Source organism: Carcharhinus amblyrhynchos, chromosome 15 (assembly GCF_965287045.1).
Source record: "Carcharhinus amblyrhynchos chromosome 15, sCarAmb.v2.hapA, whole genome shotgun sequence".
Taxonomy (NCBI): domain Eukaryota; kingdom Metazoa; phylum Chordata; class Chondrichthyes; order Carcharhiniformes; family Carcharhinidae; genus Carcharhinus; species Carcharhinus amblyrhynchos.
The window spans coordinates 36,654,912-36,671,612 of NC_137338.1; the positions used below are offsets into that span (position 1 = coordinate 36,654,912).

Here is a 16,701-nt window from a genome sequence, read left to right on the forward strand (position 1 = left end):
TGTTACTCATTGTCAAATCTTGTTTGGTAATGGCCTGAATGATTCAATTTCCAACCCCAGACAGACCAAAAAATACCTACTTGCCTTCCTCTGATATTTCAGGCAGTCTGCCAATGGAGGAGTTTGCCAAATTGACTCAGCAATGAATCTTTGGAATGTTGCTCCCAGAGATCCTGCTGTGTGATTTGAGGGACCGCAGTAAGGCGATCTTTCCCTATGACATGCAACCATGCATGTGTGGATGGAAGTGGCTGAGGAAGTCAGAAGCTAAGGTCTGGTTCCTCCAACCTGGTGACAGAGCACCAAGAAGATCTAGGACCTCCGGAAGGTGAGTAAGGGGCGTGACCAATATATTGAGGGGCAAGCCCCATTTGCTGACTGTCCCAGCATTCCCCTGCATAGCTCTGCCCAGACCAACACACCTTACGACTGCACTCATTCCTCTCTCTCCAGGCACCTAAACAGCCAACACTCACACTCGCCCCCATCCTATTACCTCTTGCACATGTGCCTCACAGTCAGCCTCTGAAAATGTCCTACCTGCCATCCACACTAAGCAATTTCTAACATTCAGAACTCTTTGTTTTCCTTCTTTGCAGAAAAAGAGATCACACAGTTGGGAGGGAAGCAGAGACCCAGGGAATGACAGCCACAGTCAATACATGTCCACTTGCTCCACAGTGAAAGAAACTGAAGATGTCAGCATGGAAACATAAACCTTATAAGGCACCGATGCTCAAACATACTGAGGGAGCTGATCTTTTACCTGTGGGCCCTGAGTCGGGGTCAAGCCTCCATGGAGCTGGATCTCGGTGTCTGTCCCCTTTTCCCTGTAGGGTAGCACATGGCTGAGGAGGAACCAGCTGGTGCTGGAACCAGAGTTGCTCCGGTGCTGATGGTGTTGGGGTTTCTTCTCCTTGTGTTTTTTTTGTCAGAGATACAAGGTTAAGCTGCATTCCTCCCACAGTCCAAAGATGTGTAGGTTAGGCTGATTGGCTATGCTATATTACCCCTTAATGTCAGTGGGATTAGCAGGGTAAATGCCTGGTGTTACGTTGGTGGGGCCTGAGTGGAATTGAAGTCAGTGCAGCCTTGGTGGGCTGAATGGCCTCTTTCTGCACTGTAGATATTCTATGATTAGCTGCTCCCATGACATAGAGAAAGCTGGCAGCAGGGAAGTGCAGTTGAACGTGAGTGAAGGGTAAGCCAGGTAATAACAGGAATTTGGCAATCACCTGCCAAGCAGTGTAGGCACTCTCTGAGAAGGAATGCTGTGAGCAGCAACCTCTCACTTGGGCATAGTAAGAGCTCTTCAGTTTGACTAATCAGGGCCTTCTGCAAGTTAGTGTCAATGATGAAGCACTCTGCTGTGCATTTGCCTGGATGATCTTGGCGAGTTGCTGACAGCCCGGGGAATAGGTTGGGTGACTGTTAAAGCCAGAAATAAGAGTTAATGATACATTTAATTTTTGTTTTCAGAATCTGGTTATCTTCCTGACAACTCCAATGGAGTTTCCCCACTCCCATACAAATTCACCCAGGTGAAATAGGTGAAATTATGATTTCTATCCGGTTGCATTATTAGGGGATTTAACTCTTTAAACACATCCAAACCTGTCTCTCCTTCATAGTTAAAAATTCTGTCCTTTGATTTTCCACTATTCTCTGACTGCTTCTGAAGTTCTCCTGCATTGGCTACTGGGGCGGCACAGCAATAAGCACTGCTGCCTCACAATGCCAGGCACCGGGGTTCAATTCCAGCCTTGGGTGACTGCCTGTGTGAAGTTTGCACATTTTCCCTGTGTCTGCATGGGTTTCCTCCAGGCGCTGTGGTTTCCTGCCACACTGCAAAGATGTGCAGAGTAGGTGGATTGGCTATGCCACACTGCCCCTTAGTGCCCAAAGATGTGTAGGTCAGATTGATCAACCATGGTAAATGCCTGGGGTTACAGGGATAGGCTGGGGAAGGGGGCCTGGGTCAGATACTCTACCAGAGAGTCAGTGAAGACTTCATGGGCCAAATTGCCTCTTTTGCAATGTAGGGAACCTATAAAATTCTCTAACCTTGGAGTCAGCCAAGTGCATTTATTTTCTGCTGACCATGTTACAACTATCAAACATGCACATTCTGGCCATTAGAGCAATGTATTTTTATGGTAAGAATCAAAGACTCAAAAGTTAAGAAAATAAACTAATCTTAAAGGAGATAGTGGCTTGGGAGTAATGTCACTGGACTAGTAAACCAGAGGCCCAGGTGAATGACCAGGGGCCATGGATTCAAAGCTATTAACTCGATTCAACGAATTCAGTTAATAAAATCTGGGATATAAAGCTAGCCTCCAAAATGGTGACCATGAAACTATTATGTTGTAAAAATCCAACTGATTCACAAATGTCCTTCAGGGAAGGAAATCTTCCACCCTTACATGGTCTGGCCTACAATGTGACTTCAGATCCACAGCAATGATTCTTAACTGCCTCTGAAATGGCCTAGCAAACAAATGAGTTCAAGGGCAATTACAGATGGACAACAAAAGCTGGCCTTGCCAGCGGTGTCCACACCTACTGAAAGAATTTTTAAGAATCTCCTTCTTCAAGCGCCCTTCAAATATTATCACAGTTTATATACCTAATTTCAGGACTCTAAGGCCAGATCTTCCTTCATTTCAGTAATGGTACCATCGTAGTAGGTTTATCTCTCCTTAACATAAATCCTTTCTTAGTTCTTCTCATGCTATGCATAAGTAAAATTAATTCAACTGGTCAGCCACTTTGAATTTATTGCAAATTAAAGAAGTAGCGCACAATTTCAAGGCAAAGTTTCATTTGCCAGAGTTGATTCAATGTTTGACTTCTAAAATGGGCATCAGAACCCAACATCTGTCATCAATTTGGAATCAGATTATGATTTGGTATTAGAATTCCCAATAGGCAGCAGATGGTCAGATTGCACTTCCTGATTGGAGGCAAAGCTTTGAATGAGAGTTTTGCCTGCATGAAATGCTCCATGATGGACAATAATACAAAGTGCTGCAGACTGCTGAATTGAAACACTTGCTGAACAATTGGCATTAGCTTAGCTGTCAGGACAATGGCCTGTGAATTTCTGTACATATTAAAAAAAAATTGTTTGCAAAGAACTATACCTGTAAAATATAGCAACTGCTGCAAGTGCCTGTCTATATATGTAATTTTTGCACTAGTGTGAAGAAGTTTCAATTAAGCATCGATATGAGAGAGTTTGTGTAACACAAGGATAGAAACTCCAGTCTGTTTGACAAGGACATTAAAGTGAGAGAATGGAAGAGCATCTCAGGCAGAATCCCACACCCTTTGGAATTTGCAGCACAACTCCAGACAGGGTGACACACACGGGCAGTACAATAGACTAATTTATGTGTATAAAAGTTGGAAACTATTTCAAAGTACTTTATGATCATAGCACATTCAAGACTACACCACTATTGCTAACCAACCCAAGGAAATAACCTTGATTCAACTTAGATTAATTATTTGCCTTAAATTTCATAAACAGATGGTAAGAATCTGATTTAAAGCACAGACGACTTGATGTGTCCTCTTTATTCTTTCAAATTTATTTGTGTGGTTGTACAGTGTGTTAGCTAAACTCAAACTCTTTGTGTCTGAATTGATTCCAGGGTGAGTTGAAGAATTGTACTAACTTTAAAAGCAACCTTATGCGACAAAATGTTGAGTCCTGCAGTGCAGTATTGTTCACTGGATATACAATGAGACAGATTATCAACATGCTACCCTGGTGTAAAACTATCAGTGTGGATTGGCCACATATCCTTTCAGCCTCCTGGGTTTTGTCCATGGATTTCAACAGTTTCCAAAATAGGCAGCTGACACTTTTGACTCCCGGCTGGAAGTTCAAAACCATAGAATCCCAACAGTGCAAAGAGAGGTCATTCAGCCCATTGAGCCTGCATCGACAACAATCCCACCCAGGCTTTATCTCCATAACCCCATGTATTTACCTTGCTAATCCCCCTGACACTAAGGGGGAGACAGCACCACAAGACAGACAAAAGTGAAGGAAGTTGCTTCATGTAAGATTGGTGAAATCCCAGATATATAGTTCACACCTTTGCAGATCTTCAGCCAAATTATATTCTTAATCTGGAGAAGCTCCAAGAAAATTGTGATTTGACACCACTATATTGTTTTTGAAGGATGAGGAAGTGGGAAGATGGAATATTTTCAGTACAGAAATGGTTAACTGAAAATCTTACTTCTGAGTAGTCAAAAGTTGTGTTAGTTATTTTTGGCCCTTTGCATCTGTTTTCTCCACTTAATTAAAACAAATGTATTCCTTTCTTAAAGTTACAAAGCCAATGTGCACTGTGGACAAGGTAAGCTCTTAATCATTCTTTCCGTTTGCTCCAAAAAACAATTCAAACTCAAAGTGAATCCAATTGATGGTCCCCACACAAGAAATGTACTAAATCCAAGCTGAGAAGGACAGGCATTACCTACACTTGCCATTTAGCCAAAAGGCTGAGAAGCAGTGTATATTTTTGCAGGTGTTGGCATGATGCTATGAAGTTCCACAGGTACACATTGCCCATTCACACTGCACAGAGGAAAACATGTGATTGCAGAAGGTGTCATAAATTAACAGAATCCAGCCCTCAACTCAAGGGCAGTGTTATTTTTAATTTAATCTTTTTTTCAAACCATAGCTTTATTTGTTGCATAGTTACACCAGTAGTTTATGCAGTGCTGGCGAAAGTCATTGTGGAACGCCTGAGTTTCCGGATGACCCCTTTGCAGAATTCGTTCTAAAATCGGACACCACTATCAATTGCCTCATGCAGCCTCTCCTTTTGGTCTGAGCATCCGGTTATACTTCCTCTTTCTCTTGGCAGGGTTAATTTTTGCAGATGAAATGTTTTATCACCACATCGCCAGTAGAGAGTGGGAGTCTTGTTTCACCTCTTACCAAATGACTATGTTCCCTTCCACATTCTCACTGCACGCTTGAGAGTAAAACCATGACAAACTCCCCATTGGGGAATTGAACCCCAGTCTCGTGCATGCGTGACAGGCAAGGAATACTAACTACTATTCTGATGAGGAACTGCATAGATATCAAGAAACTTGGATATCCTGAGTCACACACGGCTGGACTATGTCAGCTGTTCTGGTTGAGAACAGCTAAGCTGTACTGGTGATCAAACCAAGGACTTCCTCTGCCAGGTTCAACCTGATGAAAGGATTGGGGAGCAATTCTGTGCTGCAAGATATGGGGACCATGGACGTTCATGACCCTTGGGCAACAAAGGAGAAATTCAAATCCAAACCAAAAACAAACTTGTGTTTATTGTCAGATCGGTGTCTTTTACTTTGTGCATTGCAATTTTTTAATTTAAATAATATTAAGGTGCAAAGTAGCTTAAATATTTATGCAGTTAGACTGGTGGAATGCTTATTGTAAGGAACAACAGGTTGTCCTGATGAGAAGGCTGAGAGGACAGTATTTACGTTCAGGTAGGGTGAATCAACAGCAACTGTGAAGTGAAGCAAAGGTGAAACTGAAATTATAAATACTAGAAATATGATATATTTATGAGGAAAAATGATGGCTAATCTTTTGAAAAAAGACCTTTTAACAGGACCTTCAGATAAATGGGGCAGAATTCTCTGGCTGCGCTGTTCTAAAAGCTGGAAATTCCTGCCCAACCATCAACAGCCTTTCACATTCTCCACAACCTGCCTGCTAAAATTCCAGTGGCGGGTGGGATGGGAGAATTCCGGCCATGATCTCCATCCAAAATCTTTTCCCTGCTCAGGTGTTAATGGGGCTGTTGCGTAATTCTACAATGTTCTATTTTTCTGTATCTCTTTAAATATTAAGAATTTTCTTTCATAATGGTGTTGCTGTACCACTCCAATGAAATGATTGCGCTATTCAGTCAGAAAATTGCTGGTGTTATTATTGCTTCCCCAAATAAAAATGATCCAGAATCTTTTTACATTTCAGAACATTACATTGATACCAAGTGAAACGAAAAGATAAATTGTGGCTAAAACTACAGCCAGGTTTTCAATTAGTGGGATGCTGTAACAAACAGAACTGAAAGCAGTGCTTATTTTCTACAACGTAATACATATTTGAATTCTAAGTAACTCTAGGGTCACCGGTTGTGAAGTACAGTACACATCCTGGCTTACTAAATACTCTCCCTGGAATTTCTCAGTACATTTTCAACAATAAAGTAAACTGCAGTCCCCGTTTTATTCAATGCCAGATTTTTTTTTGATTACTTCTTTTCTAAAGACTAACACTTTGACTAGAAATATTGGACCACAACAAATTGTGTACAACATTATTGTGCTTTACAAACACTTACCTCTTTCCTTACACCCTCAGCCATGCCTTTCTAACTGTTAATGAGAAATGTTCATCCATTTCGTCTCATTTCTAGAACTTGGCAGCAATCCACACAAATAAAATTTTGTATGAACATGGCATGTTTCGTGACCTCAGAACTATGCAAAGCACTCTACAGACAATTAAGCACTTTTAAGTGTAGTCACAGTTGTAATGTAGGAAATGTAATGAATAATATGTGCATAACCAGGTCCCACAGAACAACAAAACTATAGGGACCAAGTAATCTATTTAATTATGTTGGAGTCATAAAGATATACAGCACTGAAACAGGCCCATCGGCCCAACTCATCCATGCTGACCAGGTTTCCTAAACTGACCTTGTCCCATTTGTCTGTGTTTGACCCATATCCCTCTAAACCTTTCCTATCCATATACCTGTCCAAATGTTTTTTGAACATTGTAATTGTACCTGCCTCTACCAACTCCTCTATCAACTGACAGATCACTATTGGCTTGGACTAATTGTAACATATCTATACTTTTTGGAAATAGTTAACGTTCCAGCCCAACCCCATAAATTGAAAAAAAAAGTGAATAATTTCCCTCTCAAGATCTCATTCTGTGTTGAATCTATAATGCCAGTCCAAGAGCAGTATTACTCTGCAGAAATGGAGGCTGTTATCAAATCACTGATCCATGCGTGCTTTGTTCAGATCTTCCTTTGTAAATATACGCGAGATGTAATGCAAGGTCAGAGGTGCAGCATTAGCAGAATCCTTCAAATTTCACTCACCATCACTCTACAAACTGACAGCACAGTTACCTTCATTGTACACGGCATTTGTTTGTTCCTCCTTGGTCAGATAAAAACAAGTGAGTAATTTCTGTGACTAGCGTGAAGTTAATTTCAAATGTACTTTTGAAATGCCTTGCATCTTTTGCTTTGTAACTGTTCAAACGTGTTCTGTTGCAGCACTTCACAACATCATGTTAAGTAGCTGGTACTAACACTGGATTTATGCTTGTTAAACTCCTTTAGCTTTTTAGTTGCAGGGTAGATGCATCTTTGCATACTGTAAATAAGGAAGATTTTCTTTTGGAGTCTGACGTATACACGATGAGACTATTCTATTTGGTTCCTTACAGTTGATGCAAGTCTTTCTCCCTTTGATATACAATAAATATGCTATATCAAACAAGCACTTCTAATTATGAATATGCACACTTTCCATGTTAAGCATCAGCTACACAAACTTTCTTTCAAAAAAGCTGACTATGGTATAGCTTCCAAAAAAAAGTCAGCAGAGCGTTCAGTGATTAGTCTTTAGATAGTTCCAAAACATAACTGAAAATTGACATTTTTCTCAATAGCTGTAGCAGAATATTTTCTGAAGCTTTCTTTCAGTGATTATGAAAACAAAATTCTCAAATTGGTATCCAATGTGATTTCTAGATTGCTGTTAAAATTTCGTCTTTGGTGTTTGCACAAAATGCCGTGACGTTATTATTTTTTGTAATGATAGCCACCATAGTGACCCTGTTGATATCCATCTTGGTAACCATGGTAACCATATCCATATTCATCCTCTGGGCATCGCATACCCAAGGACTGTTGAATAGCCATTTCCTGGCGCCGCAGCTGCATGGAGTCAACAAGGTCGTAAACTATGGCCATATTCCACATTGGCGTCGGGTACCACGACTTGACATTTCCATCCTTCCCAACCAGTAACATTGAGAAATACTCCGGGCTCACCTGGAAATAATTCCGTATATCTTCTACCAAGGACTGAGAGAGATCCTCGCGATCAACAGTTGCGCTTCCTGTCAACAGAGTGACCAAAGCCAGTAAACTTGATTTATCAAACAGAAGTTTTTATAAGTTCCTTAATTTTAAGCACAAATTCAGAGAAATTGCCATTTATAAATACGTCCTTCCTACAAATACCAAGTTAACTGCTAAATTACCGTGTTTTACCGAAGATTAAGTTTTCACTGGCAAAACCAAAGATTATTTGACTACAAAACAAATGTACTATCTTATAGTACTTATATCATTAAAAAAATGGTCATTCATTATGCACTGGGAATAGACTTCTCCAGTGTTTAAATTATATTCATATAATTTATTTTGTGTAGCAATAGGAAGATTACATGAAAAGATTCAAAAGTTCAAATGCAGCCAAATATATTAATACAGTCAAATTGTAAAAATATTTACTTTTTTATTCCCTTCATTTGATGTGTCCCAAAATAAATTTCATACAGATGTCTAAATTTTCTCTGCCAGTTTATAGTAGGAACTACGATCGAGAAGCCAGGCTTTCGAACTTGTACCCGCTTTTTCTTTTATTTTTATGACATATCTGCTGCTATTTTAGTGATTCTGGCAATGCAGCATTTTGGATATCATTGTTGAGAATAAGAAGTCTTGTATTCTTTCTTAAAAATATCCTCTGCAAGCTTGCCTGGTTGTGTATATTCTCCAGCTTGGAATTGACTGGCTGAAGCAAGCATTGCAAAACTATACAGCATCATGAACCACTTTCTTCGCCCAGTATCTCGTTACACGGGAAACAGAAGAAACCACATCTCTCATCGGACTTTTGAGTTAAAATTTGCTACACTCTTGAATTTTGTCTGACGCAGCAGTATTTGACAGCACTTGAAGTACCATAACAGAAACCCAAACTTTGAAATCTGCCACATCTGAGAAAAAAAATTTCCTCATGGAGTTTTGGCGAGTATTTTTAAACAAAATAGAAACCCAATGTCATAAATTAAGAGACAATATCTGCATTGATGTGAAATTATGTCTCCACAGGGATGGGACACATTCTAATTGACAAAACATGGAACAGTGGAATAATGCTTCCACAAGACTACTAAATACATTTGGGCACATCCCTGTCACAATTCCACCAAACGTTTTTTTGATTTTGAAAACTATGAATCCTACTGCAAACCACATAAGGTTAGATCCTAAAATAAAGCAATAATATTTCTGGAAAAGGGAAAGCAATATGCAATACTTTTTCAATATAGAGATGACATTTCCATGTTGGCATTGTTCGCTTTTTGTCTTCATCTGTAAGGTTTCATTTTTTTTTACATTAGTCAATTTAAGTTTTGGTTCCTAAGCACAGAAATTATATATTTCCATCCATTTTGCAATTTCTTACTTGGATTTTCTGTGCTGCACACCATTTCTTAGAGGTGGCCAGCCAAGGCGACCCATTCCTGGATCTTCTTTGAATGCTTCTTGAGGTGTAAGTCACTCAGCCAGTATGTGTGTCTGTCAATAACAGTCACCCACAACCTGCTAGTTGAATCAAAGAATCCCTACAGTGCAGGCCATTTGGCCCATCGAGTCTGCACCAACCCCCCAACAGAGCATCACACCTAGGCCCTATCCCCATAACTCAACATATTTACCCTGCTTATTCCCCCAACTTATACATCTTGGGACAACTCATCACGGCCAATCCACCTGACCTGCACATCTTTGGATTGTGGGAGGAAACCAGAGCACATGGAGAAAACCCATGCAGACACGGGAGGATATGCAAACTGCTCATAGTCATCCAGGGCTGGAACTGAATCTTGATCCCTGGCTTATGAGACAGCAGTGCTATCCACTGTGCCATCCAAAAGGGTGAGGGCAGTGAGTGTTGACACAGTCCTATATGGAAACCACCTGGCTGAGGAGCATAGCTGATGTCTGTAGGTTTTGCCCCTTGGGTAAACTGAAATGGGAAATTACCATGTAGCGATTTACAGTCACAAATCCATGTCCTACAATTCCACTCGTACCACTTGTTATTGGATAACTAACTCATCATGCTGTTGATGTACACAATTATTACAAGTTTCAGTTTTGCCTTGAACATTCTCCTGCGTATAGCGATATTGGCCACCTAAACTGTTGTTTCTTATATTCATGGGTAAGGCACACTGCCCAATATCTACATACCAAGCAACCTAACCCAGGAAGGTACTCTTGTGATTTAAACTGGGCATTGTCTTTTATACATCTATGCTTTTCCAAGATGAATTGAAACAGTTTCAGAGAGTACATCTGATGCAGACTGTCCAAGTTGCTTAATTTTACATACAGAGAGTGAATGTGCAGAACAGCAGCAGTAATTAATTCTCACCTTAATTCAGCCCATATACAGAGTCATCCTCAAGAACAATATCCTATTAGAGGACTCATCTAACTTTTGCTTGATTACCTTTTTGATTCTGAATGGTCTGTATCCCAGCAGTAGAGTTGAATGCCCTGCATATGAGAATTAGCTGCAGTCGCTCAGCTGCTCTGCTCATTCCCCCAATCCTAACCCCCATCTCCACTCTGCAAAACTATTCTACTGCAGGTAGCACACTGACATTTGTATATATATATATAGACATTATCCAGGAATATTTGTAGTGAGTTAAGTGATTATACAAGTTTTAGTATTCTATACTTTTTTATTCTGTTCTTTTTTATGCAGGTTTGGCTTGTACATGTAATTTGAACTGTAAATTTATATTTAGCATGGTCTTAAATTTATATTGGTAATGCAATGCAAAAATTAATTCTCATAATAATTACGATAGTTCCATATTTCCCAGAAGAAAATGAATGTAAACTTGGTGAATTCATTACACCTCAGTTGAGGTTTGGATTCTGCACTTACTTATTCAAGGAGCTATTATAGCTTCTGTCATACTGAGTGTAGAAAGGTACTGAGGAGCTGAAGAGAGAAGAGTTTTTCCAATGCTTGGCAAGTATTCAGAGATGTTCTGTAAGTTATTCAGGTGACATGTTTAAATAAAATCATTGGCCTGAATTTGTAGGTCGGAAGAGGCACAGCAACAAAATGCCTGGAACTAAGTATCGGGACATAGAGGCCAGGTAAGTGGCAGGGGCCCCAGGGAGGGGAGGGACTTCTCATCCGAGATTCAAGTTTCAAAATTTTTCTAACCTCTCCCCATCCCACCCGATCTCTTTGGCTCTTGCCAGTAGCCACTTATGGGTCTTAGGAGGAGCAAGGGTGGGCAACCGCATCCCTCCCTCTCCATGCACACTACATCCCACACCAATCCCCACCATCTAAAATTACTTCCAGATCAGGGTGGACGAGATCCCAGTGGGAATTCCAGTCACATGATTTCACGTTCCTCACTGCCTCAAAACATACTGGGGGTGTGGGCGGGGAGGGCTAAAATTCAGGACACTCTTTGGAAAAAGAATTGTTTCTAATTTGTAAAGGAAATCTGTGAAAAAGAGAAGGAATCACTCAAAGACACAAAAAAATAGAATTTTGAAGCAATGCAGATGACAAGAGTGATCCCTCCGCTGTCAAAGGAAATGCTGTGTCTAATGCACGTCATAAAACAATTCCGCTCCACCACTCTCCATCCCCCATTCACCTCGCATTCCCAGCACAATGTGGAGGAATCAACTACTGAAACACAACTTCAAGTCTCTTTCTTGTAACGTAATTTATGACACGAAAACTGCTGCTTGTATTGTAGTTGATATTTTAAATTGGTTGTGATTCAATTGGATTTATGATACCTTTTTATATAAAAAAGGAACTCCTACAGGATCATCTTTCAGGTAGACATTTGTGAAAGGAAGGTTATAAATCATTGCTACAACATTTATTAAAAACTCACAAGGAGAATAAAAGAGATCATGTAATATTGCAAAGCCTCTCACTTCTTAAGCCATTCCTCAGGGCACAAGCATTACTTACTTAAAGAATAGTGCCATATTTATACTGGAGCCTGTTGGCTGTCATCACCAGATATAGTTTCAGCTCTCAAAGTAGCATAAGTATTTTTAAATATATCTAGTCATAATGAACATACTCTTACCGTTAATTGGATAGAGTTCCAAAATTCCTCCAACATCAATACCCATACCCGTCAACTTCAGTATAGCCAAATGACGTAAACCTTAAAAGAGAGATTTATTCTTAAATTTTCCTTACGGAGTGATGCGGAGACCACAACAAATTGGGTAAATGCAACAAAAGAAACTTTAAGTTACAAAATAACGTTTCTACAATGTTTCTCCTTCCATTTAAGGTTCATAAGTTCCAGGTAAGTTTAAGTTCATTTATTAGAGTCACAACTAGGCTTACATTAACACTGCAATGTCACCATACTCCGGTGCCTGTTTGGGTATACTAAGGGAGAATTTAGCCTGACTAATGCACCTAACCAGCACCTTTTTTGAATTGCAGGAGGAAACCGGAACACCTGGAGGAGACCCACTCAGACACGGTGAGAACATGTGGACACCACACAGACAGTGACCCAAGCTGGGAATCGAACCTAGGTCCCTGGTGCTTTGAGGCAGCAGTGCTAACCACTGTGCTGCCCTAAGCCAATGAGCTCAGTAGGTTAGTTTGGTAGGAGGAGTACTAGAAAATAAATCAGTAACAAAATAAGAGAAACAAATGAAATAGATGTAGAAATAATGCAAACAGTTGTAAATGTACGAGCCTGTAGAAGGCCAGAAATAGGGATGCTACCTGCATATTTCCCAACTTTTAAACTGATTGAATTAGAGAAGATAAACCAATGAGATCAACACTGTAATTTCTCAATTAGATTATTCACATCTCAGATGGATATGGAGGCCAGCCAAACAATGAAAACTGAACACTAGAATTGATCTGATAATGGCAATGAGGTTTTATTCACAGCAGTAGGGTGAGCTGCAGACAATTTTTGGACTGACAAGGAACATATGAATTTCTGATGATTGCATCACTGCTGGTGGAAGTCTAGTGAAATATGAGGACAATTTGGAGTGTGGGTGGTTGAGGGCAGTGACTCTGGGGATATAGACAGCGGGGCAATCAATCGTTGGCAGCATCCAATGTTTCCTAGGAGCTGGGGTGAGCACTCCTTACGCCTCACAACTCCTCATTCAGGTATATCATTATTAGAAACTAAACTTTGAAGTGATTTGTTATCCCTTTAAGGACTATTGGTTAGGCTGTATGTGAATCTGTATTCGGAGCACAGCAATTTGCTAAAGAGCCCATTAAAGAGGCATAAAGCTACGCAATTACATATGCCAGAGCAAGGAAATTACCGACTTGAGATATTCACCTTCATGGTGAAAACTAAATCATAGAATCCCTATAGTACAGAAGAAGGCCATTCAGCCCATTAAACCTACGCCAACAATCCCATCCTATCCCTGTAACCCCACATATTTGCCCTGCTAATCCCCCTGAAACAAGGTCAATTTATCATGGCCAATCCACCTAACCCACACATCTTTAGACTGTGGGAGGAAACCAGAGCACCCGGAGGAAACCCACACAGACAGATGGAGAGCATGCGAACTCCACACAGACAGTGACCCAAGCCGGGAATCAAATGCAGGTTCCTGGTGCTGTGAGGCAGTAGTGCTAATCAGTGTGCTACCGTGCCATCTTGCTCTTCTGTAATATGTTAGTTCTGGAGTTACACTTAAAATATGAACATTTTCCTTTCTCCATAGGTGCTGCCTGGCTTGTCATGCGGTCATGATGTGGGTATGCCGGCGTTGGACTGGTGTAAACACAGTAAAAAGTCTGACAACACCAGGTTTTAGTCCAACCGATTTATTTGATAATAGATTCACCTGACAAAGGGACTAACCCCGAAAGCTTGTGAATCTATTATCAAATAAATCGGTTGGACTAAAACCTGGTGTTGTCAGACTTTTTACTTGTCATGCGGTTCCAGCATTTTCAGTTTTTAGGTTAGTTTATTTACTCATCACTAACATTTATTCAAGTGGAGCACCAATTCTCAATTGTCTGATTTACATTGTCTACATTGAGAAGTGAAGAGTCTCACTCCATGTTCTGCTTTAGTGCCACCTTGGCTGTTCTCACACACAAGAACAGCGAGAGTCACCAGTAGATATGACCAAAGAAAACAGGTCAGCCTCTTAGAAAACAACCCTAAATTAGCTTTTTAGATGCAAAATACACAACAACATGAATAAATTAACAGAATGGACATATGATTGGCAGATGAGTTTCAAAGTTGATAAGTACAAGGTAGTGCATTTTGTTAGGAAGAAAAAGGGGATGGGATATTCCTTGGAAATTGAGAGACAAAATATGGTAGAGAAGCAAAGGGACCGGGGATTCAGATACACAATTCACTAAAACTAACAATGTAGATTAGTAAGGCAACAGAAAAGCTAATCAAACACTGGGGTTCATTTCTAAAGGAACTGAACTAAAAACAGCAAAGTCATCTTAAACTTGTACAGAACTTTGATTATAGCATACTTGGAGTACTCTCTACAGACCTGGTCTCCATATCTGAAAAAGGACAAAGAAGTATTGAAGAAAGTTCAAAACTGATTTACAGTATGAAACCTTGAGAGGTTATGTGTAGCAGGAAAGATTGAACAGCTGGGGCTTTTTTCTAATAGACCTAATAGAGATCTTTAAGATCATGAAAGGAATCGACACAGTAGACATAGACAAGATGTTTCCGCTGTGGGGAGACCAGGCTAGGAACCATAAACATAAGACCATTACTAATAAACAAAATAGGGAATTCAGGAGTTCTTTACCTCAGAGAGCAGTTTAAATGTTGAATTCACTATAGAAAGAGTGGTTGAGGGGAGTAACATTGATGCATTTAAGAGAAAGTCAGATAAACATATGAGGGAAACAGGAAGAGAGCTGCGCTGATAGGATTAGATGAAAAATTAAGGGCGTTGACTTGTGTGGAGGACAAACACATAGGCTAAATGGCCTGTTTCTGCACTGTACATTTTAAGCATTTCTATGATTGGATGGAGTTCATGGCTTCTTATATTTATTCTGTAATATTTTGCAAATGCGCAAACAGTCCAAAGCAGCCTGCATTTGTCATTCTCATTGGGAATACTATAAACCATAAGATGTTCCCTGAAAATAGGACACCGTTAATGAAACTGGTTTGTAAATGCTTGTTATTAGATTTAAGGGGAAGCTTTTGTAGGCAAACTGCACAGTACCTTACAAACTCTCTCTACTGGGCATCAGTATGGCGATTAAGCATCCATTTAAATTGTTAGTACACAGCTAATTTGGGGGCGGCCCCACTTAGTTGCAATTGGATTAATTCTGCATGCTTTCTCCCATTCTGAATAAAACAATGCACAGTAAAGCAGGGAAAGTCTCAGAAGGCTGACAGTGATGCAATCCTAAAGGCTCCACTCATTAAAATGCAAGATTAAACACATTGCTCAGTAATGATGCTACATCTCACCCAGGTTGCAGGCTTGTGAATTTAAGGCATAAAGCTGATGTTGATAGGCCCACTCTTCGTCAGAAGGGGTAGAAATAATAAATAAACGTCGCCGCCAACGGAATCTGAGGAAGAGAAACAAAAGAAATGAAAACAGTTCCAGCCAGATGGTGTACAGAGGGGCCCAGAGCTTGTTCAATTTCTCCTGCCATCAGTATGGAGAGGCAGAAATGCTGTTTGCTATACCGATATTAACTTAAGATAAATTTGCAATTATTTTAAAAAAACCACCTCATTTTACTTTCTGAGGATCATAACACTTTAAGGAAGTAATGTGGAAAACAACAGAAAGAATTTGTGTTAGCTATTCAAATAAGGGAAAATCCTGGAGAGAGATCTAAGTTAACATCATTCTTTTTTTGCTTGGCTGGACTGAGGACAGACTAAATGGATGTTTTCTGTTGAAAGATTTCTATCAAACAGAACTTTGCTTTAAATCATGATTTAACCACTTGTACATCTTTTTAAAACCTAGCAATGCATGGTATCGAAACTTGCATTTTAACCTAGTCTTTGATTTCTCTTACATTGGCTTGAATGTTGGCTTCCATCTCTGTGACCTCGGTTTAAATTCAACCCAGGCTACTGTGATGAAAATTCACTCAGCCTACTGGCTTGAACACAATCCTAACCCAACTATCAGTAGTTAAGGACCCACTGCACAAAACTTCAACATAAAATAACAGTTTCACTCACAGGCAAAAGAATGGCTTGCCTGGGAAATGGAAAAATGTTATATTGGTGCCCTAGGGATATGGTATGTTGCTGAGATTGGAGGAGGTTCATTTCTTTCTTTCTGAATACCGCTAATAAACTATTTCTGGACTGACTTAAGGAAAGAAAGGAGGAAGAGAGGCAATATTAATTAGGTAGAATGTTACAGTCCCGGAGAGAGATGTCCTAGTGGGCTCAAGGATAGAGTCTATTTAGTGTTAAGAAACAATCGAGGTACCCCCATTATTCTATTGAGTGCATTCTATAGGAAACCAAATAGTGGGAAAGGCATAGAGGGGCAAATGTGCAGGGAATTT

At 40.0% G+C, this 16,701-nt stretch overlaps 1 protein-coding gene across 1 annotated transcript in view; it reads right to left on the reverse strand.

The window, feature by feature from the left end:
- Window positions 1-5,327: 5,327 nt before the first annotated feature.
- Window positions 5,328-16,701, reverse strand: part of ccdc80 (coiled-coil domain containing 80) — a 36,656-nt gene continuing 25,282 nt past the window's right edge. The window contains exons 5-7 of the mRNA XM_080203825.1: window positions 15,632-15,735; window positions 12,230-12,310; window positions 5,328-8,185 (exon numbers count right to left, since the gene is read on the reverse strand). Of these exons, the coding sequence (XP_080059951.1) occupies window positions 7,866-8,185; window positions 12,230-12,310; window positions 15,632-15,735 (505 nt within the window). The 3' untranslated portion in view covers window positions 5,328-7,865. The remainder of the gene's footprint in view (window positions 8,186-12,229; window positions 12,311-15,631; window positions 15,736-16,701) is intronic.